General features: G+C 30.5%; 1 protein-coding gene across 1 annotated transcript; it reads right to left on the bottom strand.

Annotated features, from left to right (window-relative positions):
* Positions 1-5913: 5913 nt before the first annotated feature.
* LOC145158337 (uncharacterized) lies at positions 5914-15234 on the bottom strand. Its single transcript, XM_079077250.1, has 7 exons — positions 15106-15234; positions 11762-11852; positions 11544-11675; positions 11266-11472; positions 10728-11158; positions 6440-7018; positions 5914-6345 (listed from the first exon to the last, which is right to left on the bottom strand). The coding sequence occupies exons 1-7, from the start codon at positions 15232-15234 to the stop codon at positions 5914-5916; spliced, it is 2001 nt and encodes a 666-aa protein (XP_078933376.1).
* Positions 15235-15538: the final 304 nt, after the last annotated feature.

Here is a 15538-nt window from a genome sequence, read left to right as displayed (position 1 = left end):
TGAATTTAATCTAATTGTAGTCATATTTTATTTATGATATAATCTTAGTTCTGTTGTAGATGTAAATTTAATTATATATATATATATATATATATATATATATATATATATATATATATATATATATATATATAGACACACACACACACACAAACACACACACACATGCACACACACACATACACATATATATATATATATATACATATATATATATATATATATATATATATATATATATATATATATATATATATATATATATATATATATATATATATGTAGATATATATGTTTGGAAGGTTCCTACTTGAAATAAATCATAATATGGCGTTCGCAGTTCAATATGAAATTGATTTTTTCGATCAGTACATGACCTGGAAAACAAGGGGTAACTCAAATTATTGCGATATATTTCTGATGAGGCACATGGAGACTTACAAAGGGGCTCCGTTTGCACAGTGGGATTGTGGACTAAAAAAGGAAGGTGCTGAGTAGTTACTTCAAATAAGGAAGCTGCGTAGGAGGTATTGTTTGAAAGTATTGTTGAGTGAGGTGAACATAATGAAGCTTGAAGTTGTTAATCTAATTGCTCAATATCAAAGGATGTCTAATAAGGATAAGTGTATATTGTATCAAGATGCCATTCTTAAAATAGGTGCTCGTCTCGCAGAATTTGGTCCATGAAACGGTGTAATATTTGTCGAAACAGGAAGGTAACTAGTTTTATGCGGTAGTAGTTTCTAGAAGTGTTTATGTTTAGTATTACGCAGTAGCAGTGATATGTTTTATTGTTTAGTTTTCGTTATGTATGCTTTCAGTATTCTGATGGATAAGTTAATTTCATGTTTACTATTAAGATTTCAAGTGATGAAGTGTAAGACATGACTTGAAGTCATCTTTTAATGATGTTGTTTTTTAAGTTGTCTAGTTATGTATTGAATGGAAGATATTTATGTATAGTGTTATAAATAAATCAATTTGATTAATATTTTAAAAAATGTTTTATATATAAATAAGTTGAGATTATTTCGTGAAGGGGTATAGTAAAACTGAAAGGAGAATATTATGGAGATATTTACATATAGGATGGTTGTTGAAGTGAAAAAGTCATAGTAAATATCGGATCAGGAGTATGATACTATATATTAAGAAAAAATGAACATAATACTACATCACAAAAGAATGGGGAGTTTATATGAAGATAATGTTAAGAAGAATAAAAAGAGGTTATGTAAGATATGTTCCAGATTGCCGTATCATGATTCAAAAAAATTGTCCGTATGAAAAAAGGAATTAGATGGGGAATTTAAAGGAAAAGATGTTATGTAAGTTATGAAAGTTATGGTTCTCATGATCCTTACATAAATGATTATTATGTTAAATATATGATTAAGCATTATATTTGAATTGTTTTTTATTCTGATTATTTTCTTGTAATAAATATATAAATCGTTGTAAAAGGTTATGAATAAGTCAATTAATTTGAAGTTTTACTACATGGTATGAGATTAATTGATCTATGTTAGTTTGAATGAAAAGATCGTGTTCCCAATAGATAACTTTATAAATTCATTCATATGTAATAATTTCATGTTACGTAATTTTTATGGGAAGTGATTCGTACACAACAGTTTTTTGTCATATACAACAATGTATGCATTATAGAGTTGTACAGTACAACATTTTAAAGCACCAATTGTTGTGTATGGAGAAAATTTGTTGTGTACAAATCATCTCCCAATTTTTATTTTTTTAAATGGCTTTAGAATCGTGAATCGAGGATCTGAAAAGCCTTCATATTAATTATATATATACATTAGCTAGGTGTAACACCCATGTATTATATGAGTTCATTTAAAAAAAATATGAAATTCTAAACATTTAAGAAGTTTAAATTTATTTAAAAAAATAGAAAACTATTGAATTATTAAAATTAAATTGTTTGTTTTTCTTTTAAATTAAACAAATAATTTAGATAAATAAACAAAGTAAACTAATTAAACTTTAATTTAGAAAATTTGAAATTAGAAGGAAATCAATTAATGAAATTGATATGCATTTATTATTACATTTATTATATTTAAATATTATGTGGAAATTAATAAAATGAAAAAAACCACAAAATGCCATGTGGAAAAAAAATTAATTGAAAATAACCACAAAATGACATGTGGCCAAATCAATAAGAGAGTGACATATGACAAAAAGTTCTTTGTTTATTATGGAGGATTTAGAAGTCCCTTTTGGAACAGTACTCTGTTCCTATTGGACCACTTCTAATTTATTTATTTTTTTTCATTTGCTGTAACTTTTTGGTGGTATACATGTTATTCATTGCTCTCACCTCCTCATTCTTCCGATTAGACACCGACAACTAATGATCTATCATCACCGCCTCTCCATTGATTGATTTCCTCTGGAATCTTATCTCTCATTTCAATTCCACCCCTCCCTCTCTCTTTCATCATTCTCTATGATTTCTTACCCATCTCCAGCGACACTGCTTGCCACAGCCGTCACCATCCACAACCACCTCTACCGTCCCTTGAATGGGTTACGTGTTATATTTATGCACCCACGCATCCACCGCCTCAAAAGTCTCCACCTTCTAGGTCTTTTCCCTAATTTCTTCACCGCCTTTTGTATCCCAATCTTCTTAATCTCTTCCTGCTACTTCCACCGACTATGATTTCCCATCTGCTTGCTTTCATTCACAAAAAAAATCTCAGATTTCATTGTCCGTAACGATGGGAATAGAGCGATTATTTTTAAACGTGAAATTAAAAATAAATATATAAATGGTTTGTTAGAAAAAGGTTAATTTTGGAAATATCCTTATTACAAGAATTGTTGTAATGGGAATTCAAAAGGGTTGAGTCGGTGGTGTATTGGAGCTTAACATTACCATCTTCTTCACTCATCCCTAGTTTCTATCCAAACACCATCTGAATCTCATCCGATCTTTGTAACTTATATCCCGTGGGAGCACCCCCATCATTCTCAGGACACTCAATCCAAACAAATTATCAAGATCATTGTAAGTTTTAATTCTTATCATTTTTCTCTTCTCAGTTTTATAAGTTTTTTCTATAGTTTATGATGTTGAAATTTCTTATATATATATATATATATATAGGTTCAGGTTCATTTGAGACCATTTTAATTTTGTGAGACCGTGAGACCAAATCTAAAAATAATTTTAAAATGCAAAATAAATGGAAAAATCCAAAAATTCTTTTTTTAAATATTATTTTCGGAACTTGAATTAACTAAAAAAAAATAAAAATAAAAAATAAAAATAAATCCCGTTTTTTTTTGAAAAATATGTGAAATATTCTAATAGAATATTACACTGACATATTCTAAAAAATAATTTTAAAATGCAAAATAAATGGAAAAATCTAAAAATTCTTTTTTTAAATATTATTTTCGGAACTTGAATTAACTAAAAAAAATAAAAAAATAAATTTTTTTTTTTGAAAAATACGTGAAATATTCTAATAGAATATTACACTGTACATATTCTAAAAAAAAATTTAAAATGCAAAATAAATGGAAAAATCCAAAAATTCTTTTTTTAAATATTATTTTCGGAACTTGAATTAACTAAAAAAATAAAAAAAAATAAAAAAAATAAAAAAATGCGTCTCACGGTCTCATAAAATTAGGCCGTCTCAGATGAACCTAACTATATATATATATATATATATATATATATATATATATATATATATATATATATATATATATATTGAGCCGAACAGATCTAAGTTTATTTATTTATTTATTTTGATTCTCTTGTTCTATTTTTGGTTTTCGTTAGCACTATATGTTTTTATCCGTCTTTACATTGGTGAATTTTGTCTGTAAAATCTGATTTTCTAACTGCACAAGTTGTATTGCAACATAAATTAAAAATAAACTACATAGTTTTTATGTAGTTTTATTGGGGTTCTTGTTTATCTTTCTATTGAGTTTTTTGTTTTTCTATGAAATTTTGATTAAGTGTCTGGTAGGCTTTTTTCATAATGTGTGGTTTTTGTTGTTTTGTTGATCTTTGATAATGTATTGTGTGTTTGGATGGTTTTTTGTTGGTAATCTGAGATTGTATTTCAGATTTTGTCAGCATTCTTAGCAATTTTTAATTTTATAAGATCACGTTGTTCAAGTCAAATCTATTTTTGTGGATGTGTGATCATGGACAGGGGCGGAGTCAGGATTTAAATATAAAGGGGCTTATAAAAAATCTTGAATATATATATATATATATATATATATATATATATATATATATATATATAATTAACATTATGATTTTTTCTGTAACTACTATGGACTATTTTTAATTTTAAACAAAAGCATCACTTTTCCTAATTATAACACCAAAATAAATTCAGAATTCGTAAGGACATACAAGTTAATGTTATTAATATATAAACAAATTATTTATATGTACACATGAAATAATAAAATATTTATATAAAAAAATAATAAAGTACATAGAAAAGATAGAAAATAGAAGATGGTTGACAGAAATGATAAGTTTTCTTCATCTTTTGTGAGCACTCAACAATCAATTCCTCCATATTTTTAATTTTACTTCATCTTTCCCCAATTTTCAACTATGCACAAATTACAATTATACAAAAAACTCTAAATGAAGAAATATGGGTTAAAGACATACGATTCACTGAGAAGAGCCACATTAGTGATCTGCGGTCAGCAAGAGGTAAAACTGCGACGACGACCAACACAATACGATCATCGACCATTGTGTTTGACATAGTGGCTGATAGGTGGAGACGCAAAGCCTTGGCAATGATTAAAGCACCCAACGATTCAACAAAGGGCCAAGAGGCGGAGAAGAGTGTGAGAGTGGAGACTAGACTTGTGGTAGTAACAATGGAAAATTCAACGACATACGATGGTAACCTTTGAAAAGGGGTTTTGAGTTTTTTGAAAGATTTTAAATTTAGTTTTTTTTACTGGGATTGGGCGGATTCTAAAAAATTTTAAACTTTTTTGAAAAGTTTTGTTTACATACTTATCTCTCATTCTCTCTATAGATAACTGGGAGCAAGTTTTATCAATTTCTTAAGAAATATTTAATTATTTTAATTAAAAAATAGAGTTACGTGACCTTATATTGATGTATTGCCTCCTTTTTAATTTGTGAATATGTTCATCCGTGTTAGTATAACCGAGGCATTTTGTAGTTTGTTTAAAAGTATATAATGGGTTTAATTATATAAAGAAATTTATGGACAAGTTAGGGGGGGCTGAGCACCTGCCTGCCCCCCTACTGCCTCCGCCAATGATCATGGAAGTTTCCATCAACTAACGTTTATTCTATTTCCTATTTCTCTTCCATTGATTTGCATTTTACTTATAAGATGATAAATATGGTTAAAATATTGGATATACTCATGGTTTGAATGTGTTGAAATAAGGAAATACATTCAAATATATAATATAAACATATTTAGTTAAACATATATCCCTGCAAAACCCAATTTGGGTGCCTCTTAAACTTGTGCCACATGTGGGGAAATTTTCCCTGGAAACCCCTATGGGGGCTAGGTTTGCCCTATAAAGGAGCTCGAACCCGGGGTACTCGTTGAAATATGCGAGTAGGCTTCCGTTTAATCATTTGGCGTTTCCAAAAAATATCTTCAAAGATTATCATTTAGCATAAGTCTACATTAAAAAACATAATATAAAGTTCTCTACTGGTGTTTTTTCAAAGGGATAAGCAACTTGGATGGGTTGATTGGGCGGTTTCTTATATCATGATTGACAAATTGATTACACCCAGTGCATTTACGCTTTACTTTAAGAGATTTTGCAATTGCTTTTTCTGCAGAGCTTCAGATTCTATTTTTCTTACCTGAACCTTTAGTTCTTATCCTGCTAGGTACCTCTGTCAATTTCATTTGGAATGTGGAGACCAACAACATTTTCAACAATATCTTTGATTGGATTTGAATTGGGTTTAGGTGCAATATCCTTTCCACACTCAAGGCTTAATGTCTCCAAAGTTTGTACCAGTTCTTGTAATTTTCCATTATCATGAGCGACCGAATCGATACATTTCTCATAATATAATGATGCCTCATGTAAAAGATTTGAAGTTTTAGTGTTACCAACTCCCCACCTATGCAATATATTTTGATAAGAAACATCCACAATGTTTTTTCTCCATCGATCAAGAATGTATATGTCCGGTATTTTGAAAATATCATTGTCTAAGAGAACCCTAAAACAATGACAACAAAGAATTCCATAATATTGGAAATGCTTACAAGAACAGTCTATGGTCATATTTCCTTCATTTAAAACAACCTACAATAAAAAAAAATTATCATTTTACAATTATAATAAAGTTACAGAAAAAATGGAAATTGAAAAATAAGTATAATGGTAGGTAATTATAAACCTTGAATTGTGGTCTTTTTCCAGTTTTGTAGTTTTTGAAAACTATTGTGCATTCTTGAGTGTCATTAACACTTAAGGATGTCTTTTGGAAACACAAAGTGAATGCTTTTTTGATCTCCTTCTGTACTTTAACTAATGCTTTTTGAGTATAAATTGTGGATGCATGCTTTTTAATCTTAAATGGATCATTGGCAAAAATCATATGAGAAGTACTATCTTGCGAGGCTATATCCAGTCTTTTTCGTTCATGACGTTTCTTTCCAATAGCAATGTCAAAGTTGAACATAAAATTCACTAGTAAATTGGATGGGCTAGAGAAGACATTGAAGAAGGAATTCGAACTTTTAGATCGTGATGTAGTCTTCATAAGACCACAGATAAGAATATCTCTAAAGTAAGAAGGAATCCATTTGTCTCTCTTATGGTACATGTCATCCAACCATTTATTTTCTCTCAATTTGAATTCGTCCAACATTAAATCCCACTTACTCTCAAATTCTGCAGGTTCAAGATGTATATCCCAAACAATTTTATGTAAGCGTTTCTTGAAATCTGAATTTGCAACTACATCTGTAGAAATCTATCATTCCAAGTATGAAGCTGTTAGTATAACCTTTTTATTTTAAGAATAATTTTACATAATGAGTATGTCAATAAATTACTTTTGCAGGCACTTTGGTCATGATGTGCCACATACATAATCTGTGCGTACATCCTTGAAACTCTTTTGAAATGGAATTACATAAAGCAGGATCTCTAAGGTTTCAAAGTACTCCATGGATGATGATAATGGGCCCCTTGATGAAGTGTAGGTTAAAAGCCCAAGACTTGTCTTTTTCCTATAAATAGTCATGTATTATTCATAATTAGGGTAAAGAGTGAGACAAAATGTAGCCGCCACGTTGTGAGGTTTCTTTTAGAGTTAGATTCTTATTCTTAAAGTGTAATCTGTTCCTCATAATTGAATAAATCGAGTGATCATTCGACATATCTTCATATTTGTGTTTGTTCTTATTTTCCACATATTGTTCATCAAATCAAAATTAGGGTTTTAATCCCAACAAGTGGTATCAGAGCGGGTCTTTGAAGATCTATTGATTTTTGAAGTATCGGTTCTTGGTTTGATGATTTTCTGCACAAGATTTTGAAGATTATTGGTGTTTTGGCGTCTTGAAATCAAAATTCTGTTCAAGTTACTGTTCATGGAAATTTATGTTGTTCATATACTGTTCATCAGGGTATTATTTCAATCAAAATCGTATTTTGTTCATATTTTCTGTTGGATTTGATCATTTTTTTTTTGCTAAATCTGTCAATTGCCTCATAAATCAATTTCTTTTCATTTGGGCCAACTTTTTGTTCATTACTGTTCATGATCCACTCTTGTGAGCCCTAATATTATATCAAAGAGTTTCCGTTTGCGTCATTTGCTTTTCTACATCATTTTTTCCTTACATCTATCTATTCGATCGTTCTTGTAGAATCTCGATTATCTCATAATCGATTTCTTGATGAGATTCATTTGTTTCCTTCAACTTCTGAATTGATTCATGTATGATGACCGAATTTGACTTATTCGAAATCCTTATCACAACATTTTTTTTCTTCGATCCCCTAGATTCATTCTTCATTTAATTGATTTCATGATTAATTCAATAATGGTTAGAAATTGATGATTATTTAGCTATTGTTACTGGATTGACGAATGAGGATGATGTTTTTGGTTGAAAATCGGTGTTATGCTTGAATTTTTATTGAAGAACGTTGATAAACGCAATAAAGTTTTATAGATGATGTAGTATTTGATCTTGTAATCGGATTAGATGGTCACACAATCGGATTGTGTGTAAGTCTTTGTTCTCAATCGTTAATCGAATGAGATTGTTATGAATAGTCAAAGCAGAAAAGTCAAAATTGGAGCAAAATTGGATCATATCAAACAAATGTAATTGGATTCACGTCAGTAGAATGATGATTGAAATGAAGGAGATTGAACTAAACTGGGATGTGTTATGTTCGCAATTGCCAAGTCAAAATTGGTCAGAAAAGTCGTCACCTGTGAATGAAATCGGAAATCAATTGGTATGAACAATGGTCAAACTGAAATGCCAAAGTTGTGATAAGACGAACATCAAACCTGCGAACGTTCAGATGTGGAATTGATTTCTGGGCTCGCACTAACATTCATTGACATGGATTCGCTTTGGGGTGTATTCGATCGAATCGGAACGGACCTGGAACGATCTTGGTTTCGTATGTTAGTGGTTGGAACGAAAGAAGGGAAAGCGAACCTGTGATTGGGTTCGTGTTTGAAATTGGTTCGCTTTGGGTGTGATACTTGGCGTTCAGAACTCAGGGCTCGGTATGAAGGCTTGTGCTCAAAACGAACATGGAACGAACCTGGGTTCGTTTGTTAGCACTTGGAACGAAAGCACTTGGAACGAAAGAGGGGAGAACAGAAAGCGAACCCATGTCTTGGACTCGTAGATGTCGTTGATTCGCAGCGAACCTTTGAACCAAGTTTCGCAGCGAGACTGAAATTGTTCGTGATGGTGAACTGACTTGCAATTGTGAGTGCGAAAGGATCGAATTCACATTTGGGCTCGGAACGAAAGTACAAATCGTGGTGGTACCGTTCCAGTCGTGTTCTTTAATTCAGTCGCATATATTGGGGATGAAGACACAATGTTACATTGATGGTCCCTGTAACTTCAGCGAATTGACACTTTTGGTCCCTATTGTTTTCACAACTTGGCAGTTTTGGACCATTTCCAGAAATTGTTACAAATGAAAGGGAATGTGATGCAAATTTATTATTTTAATCCCTATCTTTCAGCAGTGTGACAGTTTCAGCCCATCTTACGAAAAGTTTGCAAATTTAAGGGTTGGTGAACAGTTTTGAATTTTTTTAAACGCACATATTTTTTCGTGAACAGAAAATTAAAGATTTCATCAAGTCTTGGCGGTTCGGAAAGTCGTTTTTTCGTGATCACGTCAAATTTTCACGACTTTTTCGGATTTTATACTTCATCGTTTATATCATTTTTTCGCGGGGGAGCATAGTAATTTTTTTATCCATTCAAGATCATTCTCATGACCATTTGAAGGCTTTATAATCACATTTTTTATTATAAATCAGGGAGAATTTGGTATGGACATTCGAAATTGGATTTGTGACTTTTCAAATTTGAAGATTTTTGATAAAGCTTGTGGTAGAATTATGAATGTAGCTTTTACAGCAGCAGTTCTTCATCGAGCTCTTCTAAAGCTTTTGCAGAGAAGTATCCTTTACAGTAGCAGTTCTTCATCGAGCTCTTCTAAGGGCTTGTTATATCTCCGACTTCTAGTGTTTTCTCGATCAAGTAGCGTTACGAATCTTAAAATTTGGGGTGTTACATGATAGTTTTTGGTGGCCTATATCATTAGCTTATTTGAAGATCATTGTGACTTGGAGGGGGAGCTCTTCAAAGACAAGAGCTGATTTGGTTTCTTTGTTCTGAAATGGGTTTTTATGGCGGGTTTAGCTTTATTGAAGATCTTTCAGATTACATTCGAAAATGAAGTTTAAAGACATTACTTCAGTGCTTGGTTTATATATCCTAGAGCCCGTTTTTGAAGACTATTGAAGAATCAATATTTGTGGATTGCTTAAAATATTCCTCGTTGCGAGATCTTTTCTTATTTGCTAGATGCTTGTTTTGGAAGTTGAAGCATTGTCATCCATTCCATACTTTGAGGGGGGAGATTGTAGAGTTTCAAAGTACTCCATGGATGATGGCAATGGGCCCCATTGATGAAGTGTAGGTTAAAAGCCCAAGACTTGTCTTTTCCCTATAAATAGTCATGTATTATTCATAATTAGGGTAAAGAGTGAGACAAAATGTAGCTGCCACGTTATGAGGTTTCTTGTAGAGTTAGATTCTTATTCTTAAAGTGTAATCTGTTCCTCATAATTGAATAAATCGAGTGATCATTCGACATATCTTCATATTTGTGTTTGTTCTTATTTTCCGCATGTTGTTCATCAAATCACAAATAGGGTTTTAATCCCAACAGGATCCATATCTGATAAAATCATGGTAGGAATTTTTCCATGTGCTTTAATAAAAGCTCTTAATAACCATGTATATGACTCTAATGTTTCATCCGATAAGAGTCCAGGCCCAACATTAATTATCTTATCATGGTTGTTAATAGCAGTGAAAGGAACAAAAATCATATTGTACCTGAAATATATATTATATTGAAATGTATATGTTGGTTCTATATGTGGCATCCATTGAAATTACATCTGAAAACTTAGAGTGGTTTTCTTTGGCTATTTCATCTGCCCAAAACATAGCATTAAGAACTTTATCGTTTAGTTTATATTCAATGTGAAAATTTGGATAATTATCTCTGCGAATTTGCAACTGGTCAACAACACATTGAGCATCATTGGGTCCAACTATATTTATATAGTCTCTCCAAAAATTTTTGTAATCAATCTTGGATGCAGTCACGTTATCATAGCCTCCTTTAAGAGTTGCTTGTAACCTGTGGGCTTTTGTAGCTCCAATGCTTAGAGTAGAAGCTTTCACAATAAGTTCTTGATAAAAAATTGTAAGGTTATGGCTTTTATTACAATTGCTTTCTTGATCAAAATCATTAAGTAGATGATTATGTACAGCTTGAAATGTGTATACTGTAAAAGTATCACTTTTATGATCTCTGTGAAAACCTATCATTGCCATGCATCCTGTTACCTTATGATAAGATTTTCTTTCTTTCTTTTTCAGACCTTTTGATGGAAGTGTATCAATAGATTTTTTCCTTGGTTGACCATACTTGTTGCACCGTACATGTTTTTTCGCAGAGTATAATCACCATAATAACTTGAAGATCCTAATCTGATTCCAAAGCCTGCATCTCTCCCGTACTTCCGGTACATTTCAATTGCTTCATTTAAAGATGGAAAATTATCTTGTTCCTTAGGAATCAAATCTTTTGCAACAGTTGGATGATATAAATCGTCTCCATCAGGATAAGATCTTTCTGTGAATATGTGAAATTTGTAGTTATTAAAACAAATATTTAATCATTTAATATAATGGTTGAATACTTGCCTGAATCATTTGTGTTTAATGTTGTTTGTGCTTTATCAGTTGAATGATTGAAAATTTTCGTTGGATCAATGGTGAAATCACTTGAAGATGTCAAATATTTTGCAAAAGTTGGATGATTCAAGTTGTCTCCATCTAGATAAAATTTTTCTTTAAATAAATTAATTATGTGGTTATTATAATAAGTATTTAATAATACAATAAAATGGTTAAATACTTGCCTGAATTATCGGTTAGTGTTGGTAGTAATTTTCCAGTTGCAGAATTACTGAAACTAGTTGTCGATGTCATCCTATGTTCTTGCGTACTCATCTATTTTAATTTGAACAATTGATTAATTGAATTTTGGATTCAAGAAGATTTAGGATATAAGTTATCGTAATTGTAAATTTGAAAGAAGTCCAACATGCAGTTATTATCAATATGCCGACGATTTAAATTTAAAAGAAGTTATCCAACATACAGTTGTGAAATCATGGATATATTCCAATTATATGTAATTGACATGTATACCCTTTTTAAATAAATTAAAGGATTTATTAAAACTAATCAAAAGTAATGATGTGTATTATTCTGATTGGTTCTCGCGTTTTCGCATATTTTTTACATTTTCGCATTAGCCTTCTATATATATATATATATATATATATATATATATATATATATATATATATATATATATATATATATATATATATATATATATATATATAGGCTTAGGTTATTCTATTCAAACTAATTATTGTGTGAATGTATGAATGATTGTGGGTGATTCATTTTACTTACTTTAAGAAAGTGATTAAAAAATATTATTAAATTAAAGATAATTAAAAAATACCATCTAATTTCATTCTAAGGGTATTTTAGTCAACTAACATAAATTTAAAAAAGGAAAATTTCAGATTTTAAGGAATAATTAATTCTCTAAACTTTAAAATTTTGATTTTTAGATAATAAATATATTAATTCGGACATTCTAAAAGAATGTGTTTATGATTATCTTGAAAAAAAACATTAAATTCTGAGAGAATACTTTACACATATATTATCAAGATTAATAATTTTTAATGAATACAAATTTTATATAAAAAGAATTTTAATATCTTAAAATCAGTAATTACATTCATTCTTAACAAATACAACTATGAACATATATAAATGACATTCATTCTGAAGTAATACAAGTAATAATGATTAACAATTACATTTATTCTTTCAAAATAAAACTGAGGATGGTTAAAAATCAAGTAAAAACATTGAAATCTAAGTAAAACACTAATACATTCTGATAGAATATTGTTGCTAATCATTTTGACAGAAATAAATGTTAATCCATTTTGAACAAATATTGTTGTCATACTTTCCATTCTTCACGAAACTTCTTTTTCCTTGGTTGATGTTATTTCTTTCAGAATTTATAGCTTCATGAGAATTTATATCCTTCTTAAACCTTGCTTCATTGATGTACACAAAAAAACATTACAATTTGCTTAAGCATAGCCGGAAGCATAAGAATTTTGTTGAGACATTTAATATGCAAACCAAAATAAAACAATGTAATGTTCAATTTTAATAAGCATTGTTCCAAGATCAACATACATTTAAAGATTGATATTATGTATATTCTAATAGAACGTGCAACTAACATATTTGTTAAAAACGTAAAAGTAACAAATTTTTTAGCCATTAATTTAAACTTTAAACTTACATATTGTGTAGATGAGGGAGCTTGGATGTCATTCTTTAAGAATGATGTAGAATTCTTTTAAGCTGTAATTATAAAAAAGAAGATTAAAATAAAGTTAGTAAACGAATCGAACTATACATTCTCCATGTGAATTCAGTGCATTCTAAAAGAATAAAATTAAAAATTCTAATAGAATATAGTAAATTCGATAGAATATGGTCGTAGGTCCCGTACTATGCGGCAGGAGAGGTTGTGCATGGGGCTGCAGATGGAATTACTACAACCACACTTGGTTGTGGGTAAGCTTCTTGTCTCATTCTGAAAATATTTGTATGAACCATCATGATAGGATTCTTGTACAAAAAATGTTACAAAAAGTAGCAGGTGATAAAACCTTTCCATTTCAAACAGAAAATCATTATAGTACAAAACCATTCCTATTTTTTTATGGATTAAACATAGATCATGCATAATATATAGAGCCTTTTAGTTGATTATCTATCATAATTATTAAATTCCTGGAGTAAATATGATATGAGAAGTGTAAATCATATATGAACATTTTAGAATCTAAAACAAAACAATTAATAATTAAACGTAATTTGAATGAAACGATAGCTAAAAAAAGAGACATTAATTGTATACACTTTTGTCTATAAGGTTGAGTTGTGTTTCAATTTATTTAGTCGAATTCATATTAAAAACCTAATACCCAAACCAATTAGATTGCATAGAAAATTAAACAAAAATTGAAATTGTCAAAAAAAATCATGTGAATAAGCATATTAACAAGAATGTAATGCATCGCATACCTAACCCCCCATCATTCATCGCACATTGAGGCAAACAATAAGCAACTAGGCGGAGGCCAGGAAACCATCGAAGAAAAGACTGGCCATAAAAATGATGAAAAAAACAGGGACAACGAGAAAGAAACAAGGTGATGCTCGGCCGACGGCCGGTGGAGGGTGATCGATATCATCGTGAGGCAATCGGCATCGAATATCTTCTAAGCACCACAAGAACGGTTGTAGATATAAGTGGGGAACAGCGGAGAAATTAGGTTAAAAGTCAATCTATCATACCATGATTATAAGAAGTATTTGTGGAAGTTATTAATCAAATTACTAAATTAACCTTATTTATTTATTTAATTATTTAAATTTTTATTTAATTTTGATTGGCCCACATTTATGCATACAATCACACAATAATTAGTTAGAATACCTGAACCTATCGATGTCATCCTATGTTCTTGCGTACTCATCTGTTTTAATTTGAACAATTGATTAATTGAATTTTGGATTCAAGAAGATTTAGGATATAAGTTATCGTAACTGTAAATTTGAAAGAAGTCCAACATGCAGTTATTATCAATATGCCTACGATTTAAATTTAAAAGAAGTTATCCAACATACAGTTGTGAAATCATGGATATATTCCAATTATGTACTTGACATGCATACCCTTTTTAAATAAATTAAATGATTTATTAAAACTAATCAAAAGTAATGATGTGTATTATTCTGATTGGTTCTCGCGTTTTCGCATACTTTTTGCATTTTCGCATTAGAATATATATATATATATATATATATATATATATATATATATATATATATATATATAGCCTCAAATGCTGAATTTGAAGAGATACAAGCTTTTATGCAATATGTATAATGAATTTATGCATTGAAAAAACCATGAATCTTATCCGGTCAATATATGAAAAAGTCAAACGATCATTAAAATCGAAAGACTTATTCTAATCGATTGCCAACTTTTTTGCACTCTCAAACAAATTGAACGAGTCTTCCTCATGCCTAATAGAATTGGTCAAACACTGATACCATTTATATGGCATCTTTACGACTTTACCAAATTTAATCGATTACCACATCCAGCCAATTCTAGCACCATGGCCACCACCATCCTCTTGCCTCCGCCGCATATGTCTCCATCACCGAACCACCAGTGCACCACCACCAAATCAACAACTTGCACCATCCTTGCACTCTTATATAACCGTCTCTCTCTCTCTCTCTCTCTCTCTCTCTCTCTCTCTCTCTCTCTCTCTCTCTCCAAACCACCACAGAACCACCATCACTCAAAAATCAATACCCTTCACCACATAACTACGACCTCCGTTAGCAGTTAACGCAATCACCACCACCACTACTCTCCTCCTCCTCTCTTCCCTAACTGCGACCTTCACACCACACACAAACATCATCTATTTTATCGATTACATTTGTTTTTTTTTTCTAATTTATGAATTATTTGGATTTTCAGGACTCAACGCAGTCTGCAC

The sequence above is a fragment of the Lactuca virosa genome, chromosome 2, assembly GCF_052849685.1.
Source record: "Lactuca virosa cultivar CGN04683 chromosome 2, Lactuca_virosa_CGN04683_v6, whole genome shotgun sequence".
Lineage (NCBI taxonomy): Eukaryota > Viridiplantae > Streptophyta > Magnoliopsida > Asterales > Asteraceae > Lactuca > Lactuca virosa.
The sequence above is the reverse complement of the archived record's forward strand: the minus strand, read 5'-3'. Positions and strand labels throughout refer to the sequence as shown.

Coding starts and splice junctions, on each gene's coding strand:
- LOC145158337 (XM_079077250.1), bottom strand. CDS start 15,234: ATGGTGCAAGTTGTTGATTTGGTGGTGGTGCACTGGTGGTTCGGTGAT. Junction 11,853..15,105: donor GTGGTAATCGATTAAATTTG/GTAAAGTCGTAA, acceptor AAATTAAAATAG/ATGAGTACGCAAGAACATAG. Junction 11,676..11,761: donor AACACTAACCGATAATTCAG/GCAAGTATTTAA, acceptor AATTTTATCTAG/ATGGAGACAACTTGAATCAT.